Below are 18,879 nucleotides of genomic sequence, written 5' to 3' on the forward strand. Positions count from 1 at the left end.
CCAGCATGACTTGGGATGATCTTCTTGGTGACATTTTCCTGGAGAGACCCACAGCTCCTGTACCATGGGGGCTAGTAGGGAGGGTGTGTGCCCCTGTGCTCATCCTGGTATGGATGGGGATGGTTCAGGGGGTGGTGCTAGGGTCACACTGAGCTAGGGAGAGCAGCCCATGTCAGCATTGCCTTCCCCTCCAGGCAAAAGCTGCTGCAACCAGGCTGCTGCTTCCACTTCCTTGCCATGGCAGAGCTGGCTGCAGCATGGCTCCCCATGTCCCTGTCCCTGGAGGGATCACTGGCTGGTTGGCACAGCTGTCTTACCTTGAGGCCAGTGCTGCCAGGCAGTCATGGCTTGGATAGTTTACCTGGCACAGCTGTGGGAGAGCTGGGAGATGGTGTGCCTTGAAACTCCTTCACCTGGGGACTTGGAGCCACCATTGGCCTGCCATATCCCCAGAGCCACGGACAGCTGGAGGTGAGGGTGACAGCAGGGTGCTGGCATCCTGTTCCACTCAGGGTTGTTTGATGGAGAGTGGCAACTCCCTTTATCCTTTTTCCTATCCCAGTGGTTTTAGGGCTTCACTTGAAGTGTCTTGGCCATGGCTGGAGGCAGAACAAAGCCCTGAGCCAAGCGTGCTGCCAGGAACCTCAGGAAATCTCCCCCCATCAGCATTTTTCTCTCTGGCAGGCACTACTCCCACTTGCGCTTCCCGAGCGCGCTTGGATGGAACAGACAAACAGGAAGGGTGGATGTGGATAAGGGTTGTTTATTCATTGAGCAACTCCTTAAAAAACAGAAAACCCAAACATTTTTGGTAACAAATGTTAAATCTTTTTCCAGATGAGGTGTGTAGCCAGGAAGAGAGGGCAAGTTCCACCTCTCACCCCAGGGAGGACACACTGCTGGGCAGTGCTAGGATCCAGAGCCCCTCTGTGCCCAGCCATGCTGCGAGGAGCAGCTTTTCTCTGTCCCCATGTCCCCTCAGCCACAAGCTACGCCACCCTGAAACACAGTATTTACAGACCACAGATTCCCACATCACAACACTCCCTGTGCCCAACACATGGACCTGGAGCTTTAAAGGGCAGAAATAAAACCACCAAGCATCCAACCCAGACAGAAAGAAGACTCCAAAGAAACACCAAGGTTTGCACGGCAATAAAAAGATAGCCCTTCTAAAGGAGGTCAATAAATAGGAGAACTAGAAAAAATCAATTGCTTTTTAAGTTCAGCACATAAAGCCCAGTTCCACCTCCAGTGGGTGAGGAGGAAGTGAGGGCTGTGGGAATGCACAGAGGAATGTGGCTCTCTCCCCATCAGCATGGGTTTCTCTGCCCTGGGGCTTCTCATATCCATAAAGCTGCCCCTTGAGAGACAGATGCTACTGGCCAAAACCAGTCCCATGGGTGCCCACCAGCAGATAAACCAGGGGCATAGCAGGGGGACACAGCTGTGGGAGGAGTGAGGGGCGTTGGGGTGGGAGAAGCCAGGGAGCTTGGCTCTGCCTGGCCGCTCACCCCAGCCAACCCCTTTGGAAGGAAAACCAGTTTCTCCTGAGACATATCAATTCTACAGCGAGCGTTTAAATAGCTTGAAGTGCAAAAATCAGCTCAGGGATGGCAGGGTGTCCTCAGAAGCACCCCGCTCTTCATGAAGGGGTGGGGCCCTGCACCATCAGCCTGACACAGCTGCATCCTCTGACGCTGCTCCATGGCCATGGCAGAGTGATCCTCCAGCCTTCCTGCCATGCAGAAAACTCCAAATTTCTTGACCCCCCCCCCCCCCCCCACTTCTCTTCACCTCCCATTTGGGTCCCTAAGAGTCAAAAACCTCTGGGCATCTGCCCAAGGGCTCTTCAGCAGCCACCACATTTGCATTCATGTGAGAAGGAAATATCTCTTACAATACGGGTATTCAATATATATTTGAAGTCAGTTGAGGCTGAGCCAGCCATCGCCTCCACTAACGCCAGACCAGGGCGTGAGCCAGTGCCTGTTTCTTAAGGTCTTGGCACCAAGGTGCCCCAGCTCGGTCTCCTGGAGATTCTGAGGGGTGACTGCCTGCATCCTTGCCACCCCTTGGAGAAGAAAAAAGGGACCCCTGCCACAGTCCCCCCACACCAGCTCATGGGGACGATGTGGGCTCCCTGTCTTCAGGCTTGTCGCTTTTGGAGGACTTTGGCTTCAGTAAGATGAACCTGTTGAGGAGGTCGGTGTCCGAGCTGGCCTGGGCGCCTGCATAAGCCTCCCCTGGGGACAAAACAGGTGGTGGGCTCACCTGGTGGGGAAAGCTCTGGGGGCTGGAGGAGCAGCATCTCCTTGGTGTGGGGTGGGGACACTCACCAGCATAGCTGGAGGACTCAGCCATGTTCTGGGAGCCAGTGATGTGGTGCCAGTAGGCGCTGCGGGGCAGCATGGTCGTGGGGGTGCAGGGGTAGGAGAAGTGCTCAGTGCCCTTGTTCAGCAGCTGCAGTGGATGGGGGGGAGGAGGGTGACACAGGGCTCCCAGAGTCTCCCCCAGCTGTGTCCCCCCTCAGCATGGGCTGGAGCTCACCCTGACATTCTTCTCCATCTCCAGCAGGACCCTCTTGTGCTGCTCAGCGATGGCCAATGTGGCGCTGTGCACGCGCTGGTAGATCTGCTCACCCTCCTGTGTCTGGAAGGTGTAGAGGCCTTCTCCTGCATCACACATCCTGTGGGGACAGGGCACAGGATGTCACCAAGGTCTTCAAGCCAAGGGATGATAAAACCCACCCAGATGACAGCTGGCACAGCTTCCCATACTGTTAGAGCTGTGCCTGTGTCCCCTTCACGGTGCTGATCTGGGACCAGAACCAGCTCCAAGCCCTGCCTGCCTTGGGCACGCTGTGCAGGCCACCGCCATCAGCCCAGCCTCAGGCCTGCCCTGTGGTGATGCCAGCAGTGCCACTGCCTGGAGCACCCAGCTGGAGGACAGCACACAGCTGTGATCCCTGTCCTGGCACGGGTGACACCTCACCGTCCAGCCTCGAAGGTGAAGCGGGTGGCGTCGCGGCCGTAGCGGCGCAGGGAGCAGAGGGGCCAGGAGACCAGCTTCACCCGGGGGTTGTGCGTGTCCCAGAGGTAGATGTTTTCGTGGGTGATCTGCAGCTTGCACTCGCCATAGACGTCCAGGTTGGGGCAGGGGAGGAGGAACACGTTGAACCGGTCTGGAAAGGGGAAAAAAAAATAGACAATAAAATAATCAGCGGGGGGTGCAGCAAGGCGGAGCCCCGGGCGAGCACTCCCCGCCGCGCTCACCCGTCTGCTCGCACTGCACGCCGGGCGCCAGCAGGTCGGGCTCCCCCAGGCTGATGTCGTTCAGGCGGGCGCCCAGGCACTCCACCGACAGCGTCTTGTACCACTCCTCCGCCTCCAGCTCTGCAAGGCACCACGGCAGCCCCTGGGCGACCCTGGCCACGCCGGGGTGCCCCACCCAGCACCCTCAGCCCGGCTCCCCTGGGCGCTGCCCCGTACCTGAGTCGCAGGTGAAGGTCCGGGCGGAGTCGTCGGTAAAAACGATGGCCACCGCCTGTCTCTTGGTCTCCTTGGGCAGCCGCGTGATGCACTTGACATTGCTGATCTCGGTGACCTGCAGAGGAGTTGGGGGGTCACCGAGGGCTGCTCCCAGCCCCTGTTCCCTGCTGCGCGCAGACCCTGACACCTGCAGCACCCGGACCCAGCTGCGTCCCCCTGCGGAGCGCACGGGGTGACAGCCACCCAGCGAATTTAGGCAAGGAAGGACCTGCTCTGGCACGGGTCCCCAAGCAGCGGGCAGCACCCCAGCACCCCTCCAGCGCACCCCCTCACCTTGGGGCAGCCCCGCAGGCACGCCGACTTCTCATCCGGGTACTTCTCCAGGCGCTGGGGCCCTTTGCTGGAGGATTTGCGGAAGACCAGCCAGCACCGCCGGTAGATCTGCCGGACAGAGAGCGCGGCGGCTGCTTGGTGCAAGAGGCGCTCCCTGTCCCCACCACATCCCCTGTCCCCATCCCCAGGAACCGTGCCTGGTTCTGCTGACCCTGCTGGCCTGGGGACAGGAGGGGATGCTGGGGATGGGGCTATGCCGGGGCTGCCACCATCTGCCCCCACCCCCTGCCAGTGCTAATTACAGAGCTTAATTAATGAACACAGACAATGCTCCCAAGGGGACCGTTGTTCTGGCATTTCGCCGTCCCCTCTCCTACATTCCCTGACTCTGAGGGTGGTGGGGCCACCGTCCCCAGGCATGTCCCCCTCCCCTCGATCCCGCTCCCTCTTTGTTCTCCCTAATTAGCATGAAATTACCCAGCATGCTCGTTGCTGCGGCTCCAAACCATGCAGATGGGCAACCAAACCCCCTGACCCCCCACCTATGGGTGCCGCACTCCCACACCACCATAATTTGCACCCAGCAGCTCCAGTCCCTCCCAGCGTGGCGCATTCCCGATGCCAAACTGTGTGTGCAGAGAAACTGAGGCACGGAGGGAAGGGAAGGCTCACAGACATTCCCCAAACCCTGGGTGACCTGGGACAGGTGAGTGGGTGTTACTCGGTGCAGGATTCGGCCGGTGCAGATGTTGGACCCCTGGGGCTGCTGGGTGATTTGGGTACCAACAAGTGGCCTGTCCCTGCCATCCCCCACTCCTCTGCCACCACAGCCCCCAAAAGGCTGCTTATTCAACCCCCAAACCAGGGGTACAGGAAGCCACAAGGGGGTCCTGTCCACATCACCTCACTGGGAAACCAGCACCCCAAATCCATGGGTGTTCCCCCCACATCTCCACATTCCCCAAGATCCCCACTCACCCCCAGCTTCTTGCTCTTCATCCTCACATAGCCCTGCTTGATGATGTCGTTAAAATTCGTCGCCATGGTGATGGCTCGATAGGGTAGGGGATATTTTGGGAGGGGGGGGCTGCCTTCACCTTCGCCCCCCCCTCTCCATCCTCTCCCTCCCTACCCCTCCTGTCTCACCACCGGCCCAGCTTGGTGCTAGCAGTGTACCCCATACTGGCTGGAAAAGAGAAATGACAGATCGACGGGTGACATCTTCCTCGTCCTCCTCCCCCTCCTCCTTGTCGTCCTCCTCCTCCTCCTCCTCCTTCCCCTCCTCCTCCTCCTCCTCCTCCTCTTCCTCCTCCCTTCGCTGCCTGAACCATCCGAGTGGAACAGTCCGGTGTTAACCCCTGCCAGCACGGCGGAGCCAGGGTGGCACAGACAAGTGGTCAGTCCCCTGCCGCCAGCTCCAACACGTGTCCGAGGGGACACCCACACCAGACCTCGCCCACAGGTCTCCATCACCCCTCTCACTGCCTCTCCTTCCTCCCAAGCTGCTCGCTTGGGCAGCAACATGGCCCCGGCCCTTGGGCACGGGCTGGGCTCGGTGGGAACGGCCAGGCCGGCTCCGGTGTGGGGTGTTTCGGCCAGAGGGACCCCGGCTTCCAACCTCGCAGCCCTGGTGTAACCCAGCCTCTCTCCAGCCCTCCCATGAGCTCGGCCTCGCTCAGCCTGGTCCCCGCTGGTTCCCCCAGCCCCGCTCGGTGGGACCAGGTGGGGACCAGGTTCCTTTCCCAGGTGAAGCAGCCCCAGGTAGAAGGCAGTAACCCAGGAAACAGAATGGGGCTATCCCCGGGGATGCTCCTCCATAGCAGCGACGCCCTGGTCCCCAAAGCCCAGCACCCAAGGGAATCTGCCTGGGACAGCACCTTGGGGACCGCCCGCGGTCTGAGAGAGGCGGGGGGCAGCTCTCCCTCCGAGGGGAGTATCCCTCCCGTTCCCCCATCCCCATCACCCCACCCCACGCACACGAACACCCCAAGGGAGCTCAGAGATGCTGGGGGGCACCTCCTACCCCCTACCCCCGACCTGTCACCTCGGCACCCCCGCCCCCGGCGCCCCCCGACCCCTCATCACCCATCACACGCGGTCTCCCACCGGGACGTCCCTCCGGGCGTTGTCACCTCCCGGCCGTTTGCCCCCGACACTTGTCAGCCCCAAACCTCGGTCAAGCCCCGTCCGGTGTCACCCGCTCCGCCCGGCCCCGTTCCCCCGCCGGTTCCCCCGCCTTACCCGGCCTCCCGGTGCGAGCGGAGCCGCCGGAGCCTCCGCGTCCTGCGAGCCCCGGAGCCGCTCGGCCCCGCCCGGCCCCGCCCCGCCCGGCCCCGCCCCGGGACCCTCCCTCCACCCCCGGGCTGCCCAACCGGCCGCCCTGGAACGAGGTTTCCATCATTAGGCTTTGGGGAGAACACCCCGCAGCGACGGACGGGCGGCGGCAGCAGCCTCGTGTCCGTCCCTCGGCTCAGGTGTCACCTCACCGCCGCTCTGTGCCCCCCAAACTGTGAGTGAGGCCTCTCACTAAAACTGCCCCCAGGCACCCCCACCCCCGCGGCATCACTTGTTGGGCTATAAAAATATGAACAATCGCTGGAAATAAAAGTGCATTAAAAAAACCCCATGAGCAGCAAAGAGCTACGCTTTTAGCCAATCAATTAAAAGGCAGAGCGAGGGGATTAGCTCACCGAAATATTAATTTTTAATAAGGTTGTGTCTGAGCGCCTCCAAAGCCCCCAAGGTTCTGTGTTGGGGGGCTGGGCTGAAGGGGCTGTGCTGGGGGGATCAGCACCCACAGGTGAGCATGTCTGCACCCCTGGGTCAGCACCTGAGCACGTCCCCAGGGTGAGCACCTCTGGGTGAACACCTTTCACTGCACAGGCTGGGGACAGGCTGTACCCCCACACTGGGCTGGTCTCCAGGCATGGGGACAGGCATGCCAGTGGGTGACATCCAGGCCGTGTGTGGCTGGTGAAGAAATGCCAATTCTCCCTGACGTGTCCCCTCCCCGCCCTCACTCCTGTGTGGGGACAGACCAGCAGCTCACACCACCATCAGAGCCTGGGCCCATCTGGGCTCTGTATTTATAATAAAAAATCATATACAAATACATACATATATATAATATATATAAAAAGAAGTGGGCAGTTTGTGGCTGCCAAGCTTGGTGCCTCTCTTGGCCTGCGCCTCCTCCTCCTGGGCTGCTTTGTGATGCTGGCTTTAGTGGCCACATCAGTGTTCCAGGAGATGCCAGTGGCCAAAGGAGCATCCAGTACTGTCCAAGAAGCAGTGGGTTTTGGAGCACCTCTGAGCAAATTTCTCCCCACCGCTCCGTGCCTCAGTTTCCCCATCTATACAAGGATCACCGCACAGCTGGGCCCCGTGGCGACATGCACTTGAACGCAGAGGACTGATGTGGGACGTCCTGCGGTGGTGGCACTGGCCCTGGGCTCTAGGGCACCTGGATCTGCAGGTCCTCATCCTCGTCGGGGTCACTGGTGCCGTCCCCGGCGTCGTCGGGGCCGAAGCGGGCGCTGCGCATCTTGCCGAACAGCGGGGCGCTCTGCTGGCGCCGCAGCCTGCGAGGGACAGCAGCTGGGCAGGGGGTGCAGCACGGCCCTGGGGGGCCCTGAAGCTGAGCCCATTCCCCTGCACCCCTACAGCATGGCTGCACCCCAGAGAGATTCCTTCCTTCCTGCAGCCCCCAGTGAGCTCTGAGTGCAGGATGAGCCCCCGCAGCCCGGGGCCAGCACGGAGCTGGGGAGCTGTGGATGGTGCTCAGTACAAGTGGGGCACAGGCTAAACCCCTCCATGGCTGGACATCACTGTGCTGGGCAGCACAGACCCAGCCAGGGCTGCAGAGAATGGAGATGTCATCCCCCTAAACTGAGGAACCTTCATAAACCCCAGTGGTCCCCATTCCCAGGAACCTGTGGTGTGCCCTCGTCTGAAAATTCATCAAGGAAATGTTATGAATTAAATTTGAAATCCAAAGGCCAAGGATCCAGTGAGATCCAACCAGTCCACCACACTTTACTGGAAAGCATGAATTATTTAGGGCTGAGCGCACAGGGAGTCTGGGGGGGGGTGATGAATCCTCCATTATGCTTCCATGATTTAATGCGGATGTCCCAATAAAATAAAGGATGATTATAAACACCCCCCCAGCGCCTCCTGGAGCCACAGCATCGATCCCACGGCCATTTCAGCTCTTTACTGCTGGAGAGGAAAAGCAGGGCCAGGGAAAGTTTTAAGGGCAAGAAAACTCAGCTCCCACCTCCCTAAACTGGTGTGGGATGGTAGGAGCCTGCCCTGGCCGTGGGTACTAGTGGGTGCAACCCTAGGCAGCACAAAACTGAGCTGTGCTGGTCTCTGTGCAACCTTGTGCTGGTTTAACTGGGAGGTGAATGCCACCCAGTTCAAAGTGGAGTGAAGACAGCTCAGAGGATGGCTGTGCCCCTTCCGAGGATGTCGGAGGCACTTTGGCCATGCTTAGCCTGGGGTTCAACCAGGCAGATGCTGGTTGAGGGATGGTGGCAAGAAGAACATCATCCCATCATCCCATCCTGGCTGGTCCCTACATGGCTCACCCAGCCCTGCTCACCGTGACTGCAGATGCTCCAGCTGCACCTGGAAGCTCTCGCTCTGCTCTGTCTGCTCGTCCAGAGACCGCTGCAGCTTCCGCGTTTGGTTGTGGGCCTCATCCAGCTGTGGGATGGGATGGGATGGGATGGGATGGGATGGGATGGGATGGGATGGGATGGGATGGGATGGGATGGGATGGGATGGGATGGTCCTATTAGCAGCTGTGTAGGGAGCAGAACAGCTCCCTGACCTTCTGCACCAGCATGAGCTTTCCCACCTCATCCTCGGCTTGGGCGAGCTCCTTCTTCAGCTCCTCCACCCTCAGGCGCAGCTTCTTCACCTCTCCCTCATGCTGCTCCACGCGGCGGTTGGCATGGGCCAGCTCGGCCATCTTCTCCTGGTACTGCTTCTTCAGCTTGGTGTGGATGTGCTTCAGGTCGGCCAGCTCCTGTGGTGGGCATGGGGAGGGGGCTGAGCATGGGACAGTCATCCCCACCACTGGGTGTCCCCTCCTCCCTCCCCAGGGATCTCTCCCATTGCCTCACCCCATGACCAAAGATCTGATGGAACAAGGATGGGGTCACCACCATCCATTGAGGGGTGGTGGCAAAATCTGGGCTTGAGGGAGTCCTTGCGGAGGCTGAGCCCCACAACAAAGTCACCCAGGGATGCAGTGGTAGGGGACAGCACCACCTCAATGGCACCTTGTTCTTCTCGAAGAGCTCAGCCTGGATGGTTTTGAGGTCAGTGTCCAGGGCACTGGCTGTCTGGCGCCGCTTGCGAGCCAGCACCTCCTCCAGGTCCTCGATCTGCGCCCGCAGCTTCTTGTTCTCCCGCTCCAGGTTGAGCTTCTCCGTCTCCAGCCGCTCGCGCCGGCCCCACTCAGCCGCGTTCTCTGCCTGCAGCCGCTCCATCTGGAACAGGGGCATGGGGCGGCTGGGGGGCAGCAGGACCCCCCTCACTGCCCCCTTTGTCCCCCACGTTGGGGTTTGGCCTCACCTCTGCACGCAGTTCAGCCAGTTTCTTGTCCATGCTGGAGCGAGCGCCCAGCTCATCCTCCAGGTCCTCGGAGATGCGCCCCAGCTCGTCCTGATGAATCTCCTTCAGGATATTGAGCTGTGGGGGGACATGGCAGCAAAGGGGGCTGTGAACAGCCACCTTCCACCTGAGCCCGGCCCACACCCACTCACCCAACCTCTATGGATGGAACCACTGCATCAATAGCACTAATGAAGACCCTTAACAAGCAACCTGGACTTGGGGAAGTGGCTGTGGGCCACCGTGTCCATCAGGATGTGCCATCCTGTGAGGGACAGGCTACCCCAGGGCAGCTCTGCTCCCCAGGCACCTCGCTCACCTGCTTCATCACCTCCTGCTTGTTCTTGTTGAGCTCCTCGTATTTGATCTTCCACTGGCTGAGCTCACCCTCCAGCTTCTCAATGTTCTTGCTGAGCGCCAGCTTGTCCCTGGGGAGATGCAATGATAGTGACACACTGCAGGACCCCATGGGACATGCCACCCCAGCGGGGACCAGGCTGGTATCAGCTGGCACCCTGCAAGGATGATGCCCCAAGCACTCACTCCCGCTCCTTGAGCAGCACTTTTTGGGACTCATCCAGCCTCAGCTTCAGGGCGGTGACTTTGGTGTTGTCCTCCTCCACGACGCTGACGTCCTCCCAGAGCAGGCGGCTCCGCTCCTGGCGGCTGAAGGAGGCCCGGGGGCCCCGCTGCTCCCAGCTCTCGTCCTGCTTGCTCGTCAAGATGTTTTCCATCAGCTCCAGCTCCTGTGGCACCGTGGGTGGCCCAGGACAGGGGACAGGGTGAGAGGGATTCTCAGCCCCTACAGCACCCAGCCCTCATCCCATAACCAAGAGCACCTCTCCCTCCATTCCCCAGGGATCCCCTAAGGCTGATGAAGAGGAACTTGCCCTCCCAGGGGAGCTCCCATACATCCCCATACTCTGCTGCAGGCTCCCTGCCATGATGGAAATTTGCTATCAAAACATTTAAAACCAATTTATGACACCGATCTCACCCAGGACTGCCACGTGGGTGACCTTCTACCAGGCACTCTGAGCACACAGTAAATGAGCAGCAGGGGGTTCCAGGGGACAGGATGTTCCTGAGGAGCAAGTGTGGAACCCATGGGGGATGTCCACATTAGATCTGTCACTTGGCAGCTGTGCTGTCAGGTAGACTAAACTGTCACAGCATGGCACCCCAAGCAGTGACTTCTGTGACAGGTCACAGCAGCAGAGGAGGGATTGCTGCAGCAGCTGGGATAACCCCTGAGGTGACTCTGGTGTGGCTCCCCCCTTCCTCCTCCTTCTCCTTCCTTCAGCAAAACCCCTTCCAGAAGCCCATATGGACACCCTGACAATCAAACCATGGCTGGGAGATGCCACCAGCACTGCCAATGCCACCACCCCCTGTACTGGCACAGCAATTTTTGCATAGTGCCTCCAAAGGGAAAGCCCCAGGAAAGGGACTGGTGCCAGTGCCAAGGTGATCTCACTGCACGGGGCTATGATGGCACTGGATCTCCTCATGGCACTGCTCTGAGGAGTCTGATCCCCCTTAGTGCTTTTCCAAGAGGGATCAGACTGCTCTGTACTCCTCCAAGAGGGGTGTGAGCCCAAAATGCTGCTTGGAGGGTCTGACACCCCCCCATACTAACCCAAGGGGGGTCTGAGCACCCTGTACTGCTCTGAGAGGTGTCTGGCCCAAGAGCAGTCCCCCCACACTGCTCCTCTTTACAGGACAGGCAGCGCTGGTTTGGGGGTGCACATGGGCAGCAGACAAGGATGAAGAGCTGCTCACCCAGGGCAGCCCTGCACGCCCACCTTGGCTTTTTGGGGCACCTCAGCCCCCACATCCCGCACGGGCTCTTGCTCAGGGCCGGCGTCCCCCTCTGCTCCGTCAGCGGGCGGGCTGCCGGCCGGTGCCGGTGCCGGTGGGCGCGGCGGGCGCTCGTCCGGCCGCTCGCGGTCGCGGTCGCGGCGCAGGCTGGCCAGCTCCTTGGTGAGGGCCTCCAGCCGGTGCCGCAGCTGCCGCACCTCCTCCCGCGCCCGGTTGCGCTCGGCTCGCACCTTGCTCCACTTCTCCCGCCAGTTGGCCGTGCAGTCCGACCACCACCGCATCGTCTTCTCCATCTGCGCCGCCCGCGCCCGCGCCTCCTCCAGCTCCCGCAGCCGCAGCTCCTCCCGCCCTTCCCAGTCCCCTTCCAGCAGCGCCGGCGGGGGCCCGGGCGAGGGGGTCCCGCTGGGGGGGGACGGGGAGGGCTCGGGGGCCAGCAGGGCCAGGAGCGAGCCCCCCGGCAGCGGCGGGGAGCCGGCCAGGCGAGACGCCCCGCTTTGGCTCATGGCGGGGCTGCCCTAGGGCATGGCCGTCACCGTCCTGCACCCAGGGACCTGCAGGGGACACGGGGGGTCAGCTGGGGACTGCGGCAGGTGGCTGGAGGGAAGGGGCGGCAGGGGCACGGCCCCTGGTTTTGGGGAGCGGCACACTGCGTGTAAGATCCCTGGGATGGACCCCGGCCACGTCCTCAGTGACAACTCTGGCAACGTCCCCCCGCTGGCAGCCAAGTGATGGCCCCAGCCAGATCCCCAGTGAAGACACCAGTGAGGTCCTCGATGAGGACCACAGCCCACAGCCCAGCCACCGGCATCTGGCCTCAGCTTGGCTCTGCAGGCACCTCTGCCAGCGCCCCACAGTGAAGGGAAGACATCTACATGTTATTTGCATGATGTCATCTGCATGAGGTCATCTGATGACATCATCTGTGAGCCTCCAAGACCATCCCTGCTGCTGGAGCTGGGGTACTCAGCTGCACCCCAGCAGCTCCAGCGAGGGTTACAGCCGGGATCCGGAGCCAGCAAAGCAGGAACAGCTCAGGAAGGAGAGCCGGGGCTGCTGGACTGGCTCGGCGTGGCGGCAGGACGTGTGTCCGGGCAGCTGGATGTGCTCCCCGGCGATGCCGCAACAAAGGGCCGGTGCTGAGTGTCCCCATCCCGGCATGGACCTCACATCCCGTCCTGGATCTCACACCCGGTGCGGCTAGGCAGGCAAACCGCCCCAGGAAACCTCAATGGGAGGCTGCTGTGCGTCCTAATGGGATAAGTACAGGGTCCAGCCGCGGCTGCACGCAGCCCCGGCAGGTTTTTGGGACGGTGCAGCCCAGACCTGCTACCAAATCCAGCTGGGCTGGGAGAACCAGTGCTGGAGCAGCGGGAACAGAGGCCGATGGCAGTTCTGGGATTTGCATGGGGGAAAGAACTAAATTTTCTGGTGATATTCCCTGAAATGGTGAAGTTTTGCTAAAACTCAGCAGCAAGCCCAGGCCCGTGCTCTCTCGGCTGCTCCTGGAGGAATCCCAGGCATTGGCAGGAGCCGGCACAAGCAGCGCCCACGGGAGCACAGATGGTGCACAAGCACCCACGCAAAACCCACGGAACGCATGCAGAGAACCGGCTACCATGCAGCACCCACGGGGAGCACGAGTGGAGCCGGGGCACCCCTGGAACAACCACGGGGAGCACGTGTGGAGCACGAACATCCACGGGAGACACCCGCGGGAAGCACGCGTGGCTCATGGACACCCGCGGAACACCCGCGGGAAGCACGCGTGGGTCACCGGCACGGGCGGATCGCGCCTCCTCCCCGCGGGCTCCCGGCGGGGCGCCCCCCGCGCCTCCGCATTGGCGCCGGGCTCTGTCGCTGCCCCGCCGCGGCCCGGGCCCGGGACCCCGCATTCCTCCGCTCCGGCGGAACCCCTCCCGCTCCGGCCGGGAGGCACCGCTCGGCCCGGCCCCGCCCGGTTCGCCACGGCCCCGCCCGCCCCGGCGCGGCCCGGCCCGGCCCGGCTCGGCCCCTCCCCCGCCAAAGTTTCTCACAAGTTTCCCGGTGCCGCCCGCCCCGCCCCCCGCCCGCCCGGCCCAGCCCGGCCCGGCCCGGCCCGGAGCCTCACCCGGCGGTGTCGGCGGCGGTGCGGGCGGCCCGCGCGGGCCGGGGCGCTGCGGCCGAGTCTCCTCCTCCTCCTCCCGCTCCTCCTCCCGCCCCGCCGCTCCCGCCCCCCGCCCGCGCCCGGGGGCCGGTCCCGCGCTGCGTGTCCTGCCCCGTGGCACGGCCGGGGGGCCGCACGCGTGGGGCTCCGCTGCTCGGGGCTGCGGGCAGCCCTGCTCACGCATGCCGGGGCTGGCGGCTCGCACACGCGTGGGCCCGGCTGGGGACCGTGCCCGCGGCTGCTGCTGGGCTGCGCACTCGTGTCTGCCCCGCGGCGTGGGGGCCTGGGTGGGGACGCGGCGGGGGACACGGAGGTCACCCCCGGGTGAGCGGGGGCCGCGCAGCATCTGCATCCCCACACGCACACGCCCGTGCTGGCTCCTTCCTGGCCAAGCGGCAAAACCCCAAACCACCATTTTGCCCCCGTCTCTTTCCCGTTGCTGGATGCCTTTCAGACAAAAAAAATCGGCAAACGGGATTTGTGTTCCGCGGGAATTGGAATCGATGCCATGAGACACCAGCAACTTTTTCTCCCCCAGGATCGAGCGAAGCAGGGAAAACCAAATCAAAGCAAAACTGCAAAGCTCGTGCGTGTTCTTTCCAAGATCGGAATTTTTTTCTTTTTTTTTTCTTTTCTTTTTTTTCTTTTTCTTTGCTGGAAACAACCCCAAAAAGCTGGAGGCGAGAGATGCTTTGCTCTCCTACGCCCCTATCCCAGCGTTTTGTGCCAGGGGAATCGGCGCCGTCTCCTGCAGCCGGTGAAGCGATTTTGCAGGCGTTTTGGCCAGAGCTGCGGGTGCGTGGTTGCGGATTTAACCCGCTCCCGGCACTAAAACCGGCAAAGTTTTTTCCAAGCGTGTCTGTACTGTTTGCTTGGACATGCGTGTCTTGGTGACACCAGCAGGCTCGAGGATGCATTGCAGCATCCTGGGATTCGTGGGGTTTACCCTTGCAAATAGCAAACCTCCTTGGTCTGGGGTGCATCACCTAAAGATGTGGCCAGTGACCCACTTCTTTAGTCCAAGCATCATCATCCTGGCACCCTTCTCCTCTAGTTCTGGGTTTCCAGCCTGGCCGTGGCCAGCAGGCCCCCTTAAATCTGTTCCCAAGGAGCATCCATTTGGGGTAGGTCAGACTGAAGCAGATGGTTGCCCTGTGTCATGAACTGAGACCCAGAAATGTTGCACGAGTGGCTGCAGGCGCTGGGCAAGCACAGCGTGGCACTGCTGCCCCACAATGAGCACTGGTGTGGCTCAGTCATCCCTGCCCCCCACAGCTCTGCACATGGCCACATCCCTGCAGTTGGACCCAGAAACCAAAATGAAGCACAAAATGAAGCCTTTTGGGGCAAACCTAACCATTTTGGGTAAAAAAAAGACCTTTGTTCCCTCAGCTACGCCAGCTAACGTTGCTGGAGAGCTGTGCTGTGGTCACTGGGGATGTCATGGAGTATGCTGGCTCCATCCTGGCAATGGCATCAAACTGTGGTATCACAGGATTGGACTATCTTTAGTTTGAAGTCCCTGCTCCTTGCAGGAAAATCTGAAAGCAAACCATGTGACTAAGAACATTGTCCAGATGCTCCTTAACTCTGCCAGGCTTGATGCCATGACCTCTTCTGTAGGGAGCCTGTCCCTGTGACCACCTTCTTTGTGAAAAGCCTTTTCTGAATGTCCAAACTAAAATTCCCCTGAAGAAACTTATTCCATCTCTTGAGTCCTTTCACAGAGAGTGGAGATCAGCACCCTGTGCACCCCAGAATCCCTGGCACATCACGTTTCCCAGGCACGCTGGGCACAGCGCTGCCTGCAGACACAGCAAGGATGCCAGGCACAGCTTGCACTGCGGGCATCCCGGGCAGTCTGGGCACAGCCCTGGGGCTAAAAGCCGAATCTCTGGGCGGTGGGAGCTGCTGCTGGGGGGCTGTGTCTCCTGGGGACTGCGCCCTGCCCGTGGTCTCTCTGTTAGCGACCAGCACTGACCACTGCTTCTCTTCGGAAGCGCTTTCGGATTGCCCGTGTGGGTCTCCTCCGCTGCCGGGTGAGCTCTGGCCGGGGTCTGCTGCCGCTCGGACACCCCTCCGTGTGGTTGGGGCAGGTCCCACTAGATGGCACAAGGATCGCAGGAATGGTCCCAGATCGGGGCTATGAACGCGCAGGGACGGCCGGGGGCGATGCGGGACCGCGGCGGTGCCGGTGAGCGGTGCCCGTGTCCCCTGACAAACGGGAGGGGACCTCTGAGCCCCCTTGAGGAGCTGCCGCTGCGCATCTCTCAAGGCACGGACAAAAGCGGGAGATCTCCGGCTACATCCCCCAAATCCGTTTGGTGCCAGCACGGCTGCAGGGTGCCAGGAGTGGCTGTAAGGCTGTGGCATCCCAAAAACACCCGCACCCTGGGTTTTCACTCACGACAGCATCACACTAGAAGCCCTCCCTCTCGCCCCAAATCCAGCGCAGGGATGGAGCCCACCTGCACCCCTGGGGCGGCGGGAAAATGGGTGAGCACGGCTTTGTCTTGGTATCGGGCAGACGAGTTTGGGTGGAGGAGAGGATGGGAAGTGAGTAAGTGAACTGATACTCGGCTTTCCTCCCGCTCTCGCTGAGGAAGGCAGACTCCAAGCAAAACTCCTCAAGGTGACAAACACTTTTGGAGTTGAAGCAATCCAGCCTGAGGAAATAAATAGCCAGGACAAATTGTGGGAACTAAATCCATCAGGTGGGGACAGCGAGTCAGCCCTGAGCCCGTGGTGCATCCGCATAAACCAGACATCACCTGGAAATGTTACCGGGGTTTTTCCTCTCTTGATGCCCGAGGTTTTGGAGCTGGACATCTCACTCTGCCTGCTGGAATGCAGACCAGCATCGCAGCATGGCAAATCCGCCTGTGGTGACATCTGGGTCCAGATGTCCCCACATCTGTCCCCACGCTTGTACCTGCAGGGTGAGCCAGAGAGGTGCCATTAGCCGGTGCTGCCCGTTTCTGGCCCGGTGCAGGGGACCGAGCGCCACCGGACACACTGCCCATCTCTGCCCAGTGACCTTTCCCTTTCTGGCTCCTTCCCGCTTCTGGACAGCGAAGGAAGCCTCTGGCTGTTGTTCTTTGTTCCAGGCACAAAGGGCAGCCAGCGCCGCGCGTTCCCGTCAGGGCTGCCGGCATCCCGGACAAAGGCCCGTCCCGCCGGGGCTCTGTGTCCCCTCCCTGCAGCCCCCGGGCCCCGCGGTGCCCCGGTGTCACCGCGCGGGGATGAGCTGTGCATGGCTCACCGCTCCGGCGGTGATTTCAGCTATTCACTGAGAGGCCTGCGGGTTTGGTGGGATGCCAAGTGCCCGACTTTCCTCCATGAGCCCCGCCGTGGCAGAGTCACATCCCAGCACTTTGCGTGCCCTTTTCTCCCTGTGGGACTCAGATTCAGCCAAAGAGAGAAACGAGAGTTTCTAGCCAGGCAGAAGCAGAAGAGCTGGAGAAGAATGTAAATAATTCTTTATCTCTCTTGTTTTTCACATTGTTTATAGTTAAGTTCTATCACTGTGTGTCAAGCACTTTGCACCAATGCTGTGGGCTGTTTTCACTTCAGAACCAATGGAGTTGGTCCTCATGAAGCTCTGTATGAAAGAGCAGTGTATTTTGAATAAATCTGAGTTTTACTTTCAGCAGCCTTCTGGTCAGTCTTCTCATTCCCGTCCTGCCTCGACAGCGACATCTCCCCATCTGCAGATTTCGGGGTTTGTAGTGTGAGTCATGCTGGCTGCTGGTATCCGGTGGCGCTTGGAAAACAATCATCACTCGGTGGTTGCCTCCTGGCAGCGGGAACACAGCATCCCTGGGTGGTCCCCAGGGAGCTACACCTTTTGGGGACTGATGGGACATACTGGTTCTTGGGTAGCTGAGCCCACTGCTGGTGCCCAGGGGTCACCCTTTTCCCACCCTGCTGCACCAGGAGCAGGGTTGGAGCACTCCCCAGGCCCCCAAGGAGCACGGGTTGGGATTGAGCTTCCTACCCCGCCAGTGCCACGGTGCCAGGGCTGGCTCCATCCAGCACCTGGGCATGGGCGTGAGAGGGCCCAGGCCCTGTAATCTTCTCAAGGAGAAATGCTGCCATTTCTAGGCACCTTGCCTGGCAGGAGGCCAGGGCTGGGCTGCTGGAGGGGTTGTGCCATCTTTTCTCCCCAGGAGAGGAAGGTTGGTGGCACCACAGTGCCTTCAGGCTTCAGAGGCAGCCTTGGCTTCAGGATCAAAGCTGTGGAATTATAGCAAATGCTACAGATTTTGGGAAAACAAGCAGCCAGGAAAGACACTAAATCCACACAGGAAATGGAAGGTTTGGAGAAGACCTTGGCTCCATTTTGGGATCTGCCTTTGGGACTTGTCTGCTGGAGAGCTGATGAGCCTAGTTAGTGCATCCCATGGGAGCATCCTCACCTGGTGCAGACACCCGCAGGGACCAATTTTCCCCCAGACTTCCCTGACATCATCGGGGGTTTATTTGCAAAGCCGAGCCTAAACAAATAATCCGGGTTTGCTGCTGTGCCTACGGGTTCAGGTTTTACTGCCTTGGCACCTGTTGTGTCGCTGTTATCATTGAGGGAGAAATCCCGATGTGGGGAGCGGTGGACCCACCTCCCCACCGGATGTTTTTCCAGGAGGAAGGCTGAGGGAGGTGGGGCAGCAGCAAGGGAGAAGCAGGAGCACCCGCTGCTCCTCAAAGGTAGCTGAGAAACTCCCCTAGCATCACCACCCTCGAGGTTCCCAAGGCTGTCCTGGCATTGCTCACCACATTTGGATGAGAGATCTAGGGACATGCCCTCCCACCAGCCCCCTTCTGCTTCCTCCTCCTCCTCCTCCTCCATCCACCGCGGTTGGCCTGAGCCCTGTTTATGGTGGCATTTTGCTGGCAACACCCAAGAGGCTTTGAGTGGGTCTGGGCACCCTGGCACGGCTGGGCAGTGGGGCTGGCACAGCCCTCGGCTGCAGACGGCACCAGGGCTCCCCTGCCCACGCTTGTCTCCCTCGTTTGGCAGCAGCCCGGTGCGACGTGCCCTCTCCTGCCGGAGTCTGCCCATCCCCTCGATCTGCTGGCACGCTCCCTCCCGCCCGCCGCCGGAGCCTTGAGCAGCTTTCAGCAAGATTTAGGGCTTTTAGAGGATTTGGAAGTCTTCGGGTTCTTTTGGAGCTTTTAGAGCTTTTAATAAAATGAAAGGGTTTTGGGAGCTTCAGGGCTTGCTGGGAACTCTTGGGGATTTTAGGAACTTATAAGAGGTTTAGTAACTCTTAAGGCTTTTAGTAATTTTTAGGGCTTTTAGGAACTTAAAGGATATTCAGGAACTTTTAGGGCTTACGGAGTTTTAGGGCTTTTATGATGTTGTAGGGTTTTTGGGACATTTTAGGGCTTTAGGAGCTTTCAGGATCTTTTAGGACTTTCAGGAACTTTAAGCATATTTATGAGCTTTAATGGATTTAGGAGCTCTTA

General features: G+C 60.4%; 2 protein-coding genes across 4 annotated transcripts; both read right to left on the reverse strand.

Annotated features, from left to right (window-relative positions):
* Positions 1-747: 747 nt before the first annotated feature.
* DOK4 (docking protein 4) lies at positions 748-6,171 on the reverse strand. Of its 2 annotated transcripts, XM_021541192.3 has the most exons (9): positions 6,066-6,171; positions 4,803-5,010; positions 3,825-3,932; positions 3,492-3,606; positions 3,276-3,395; positions 2,995-3,184; positions 2,551-2,689; positions 2,340-2,463; positions 748-2,246 (listed from the first exon to the last, which is right to left on the reverse strand). In XM_021541192.3, the coding sequence occupies exons 2-9, from the start codon at positions 4,866-4,868 to the stop codon at positions 2,122-2,124; spliced, it is 987 nt and encodes a 328-aa protein (XP_021396867.3). In that variant the 5' UTR covers positions 4,869-5,010; positions 6,066-6,171; the 3' UTR covers positions 748-2,121. The 2 variants fall into 2 exon arrangements, with proteins under 2 accessions (XP_021396867.3, XP_021396866.3); XM_021541191.4 differs by lacking the exon at positions 6,066-6,171 and having other exon boundaries at positions 4,803-5,774.
* A 709-nt stretch (positions 6,172-6,880) lies between these two features.
* Positions 6,881-13,478, reverse strand: CCDC102A (coiled-coil domain containing 102A). Of its 2 annotated transcripts, XM_085589838.1 has the most exons (9): positions 13,378-13,478; positions 11,255-11,821; positions 9,993-10,195; positions 9,769-9,877; positions 9,411-9,527; positions 9,116-9,325; positions 8,689-8,859; positions 8,431-8,534; positions 6,881-7,405 (listed from the first exon to the last, which is right to left on the reverse strand). In XM_085589838.1, the coding sequence occupies exons 2-9, from the start codon at positions 11,771-11,773 to the stop codon at positions 7,279-7,281; spliced, it is 1,560 nt and encodes a 519-aa protein (XP_085445964.1). In that variant the 5' UTR covers positions 11,774-11,821; positions 13,378-13,478; the 3' UTR covers positions 6,881-7,278. The 2 variants fall into 2 exon arrangements, with proteins under 2 accessions (XP_085445964.1, XP_021396711.2); XM_021541036.3 differs by lacking the exon at positions 13,378-13,478 and having other exon boundaries at positions 11,255-13,070.
* Between the last annotated feature and the right edge of the window lie 5,401 nt (positions 13,479-18,879).

This window comes from Lonchura striata, chromosome 11 (genome assembly GCF_050655825.1).
Source record: "Lonchura striata isolate lonStrDom1 chromosome 11, ASM5065582v1, whole genome shotgun sequence".
Lineage (NCBI taxonomy): Eukaryota > Metazoa > Chordata > Aves > Passeriformes > Estrildidae > Lonchura > Lonchura striata.

Coding starts and splice junctions, on each gene's coding strand:
- DOK4 (XM_021541192.3), bottom strand. CDS start 4,868: ATGGCGACGAATTTTAACGACATCATCAAGCAGGGCTATGTGAGGATG. Junction 3,396..3,491: donor GACCTTCACCTGCGACTCAG/GTACGGGGCAGC, acceptor GGTGCCTTGCAG/AGCTGGAGGCGGAGGAGTGG. Junction 2,690..2,994: donor TTCACCTTCGAGGCTGGACG/GTGAGGTGTCAC, acceptor CTGTCCCCACAG/GATGTGTGATGCAGGAGAAG.
- CCDC102A (XM_085589838.1), bottom strand. CDS start 11,773: ATGAGCCAAAGCGGGGCGTCTCGCCTGGCCGGCTCCCCGCCGCTGCCG. Junction 9,878..9,992: donor GTGCTGCTCAAGGAGCGGGA/GTGAGTGCTTGG, acceptor GCATCTCCCCAG/GGACAAGCTGGCGCTCAGCA. Junction 8,860..9,115: donor AGCTCTTCGAGAAGAACAAG/GTGCCATTGAGG, acceptor TGCCCACCACAG/GAGCTGGCCGACCTGAAGCA.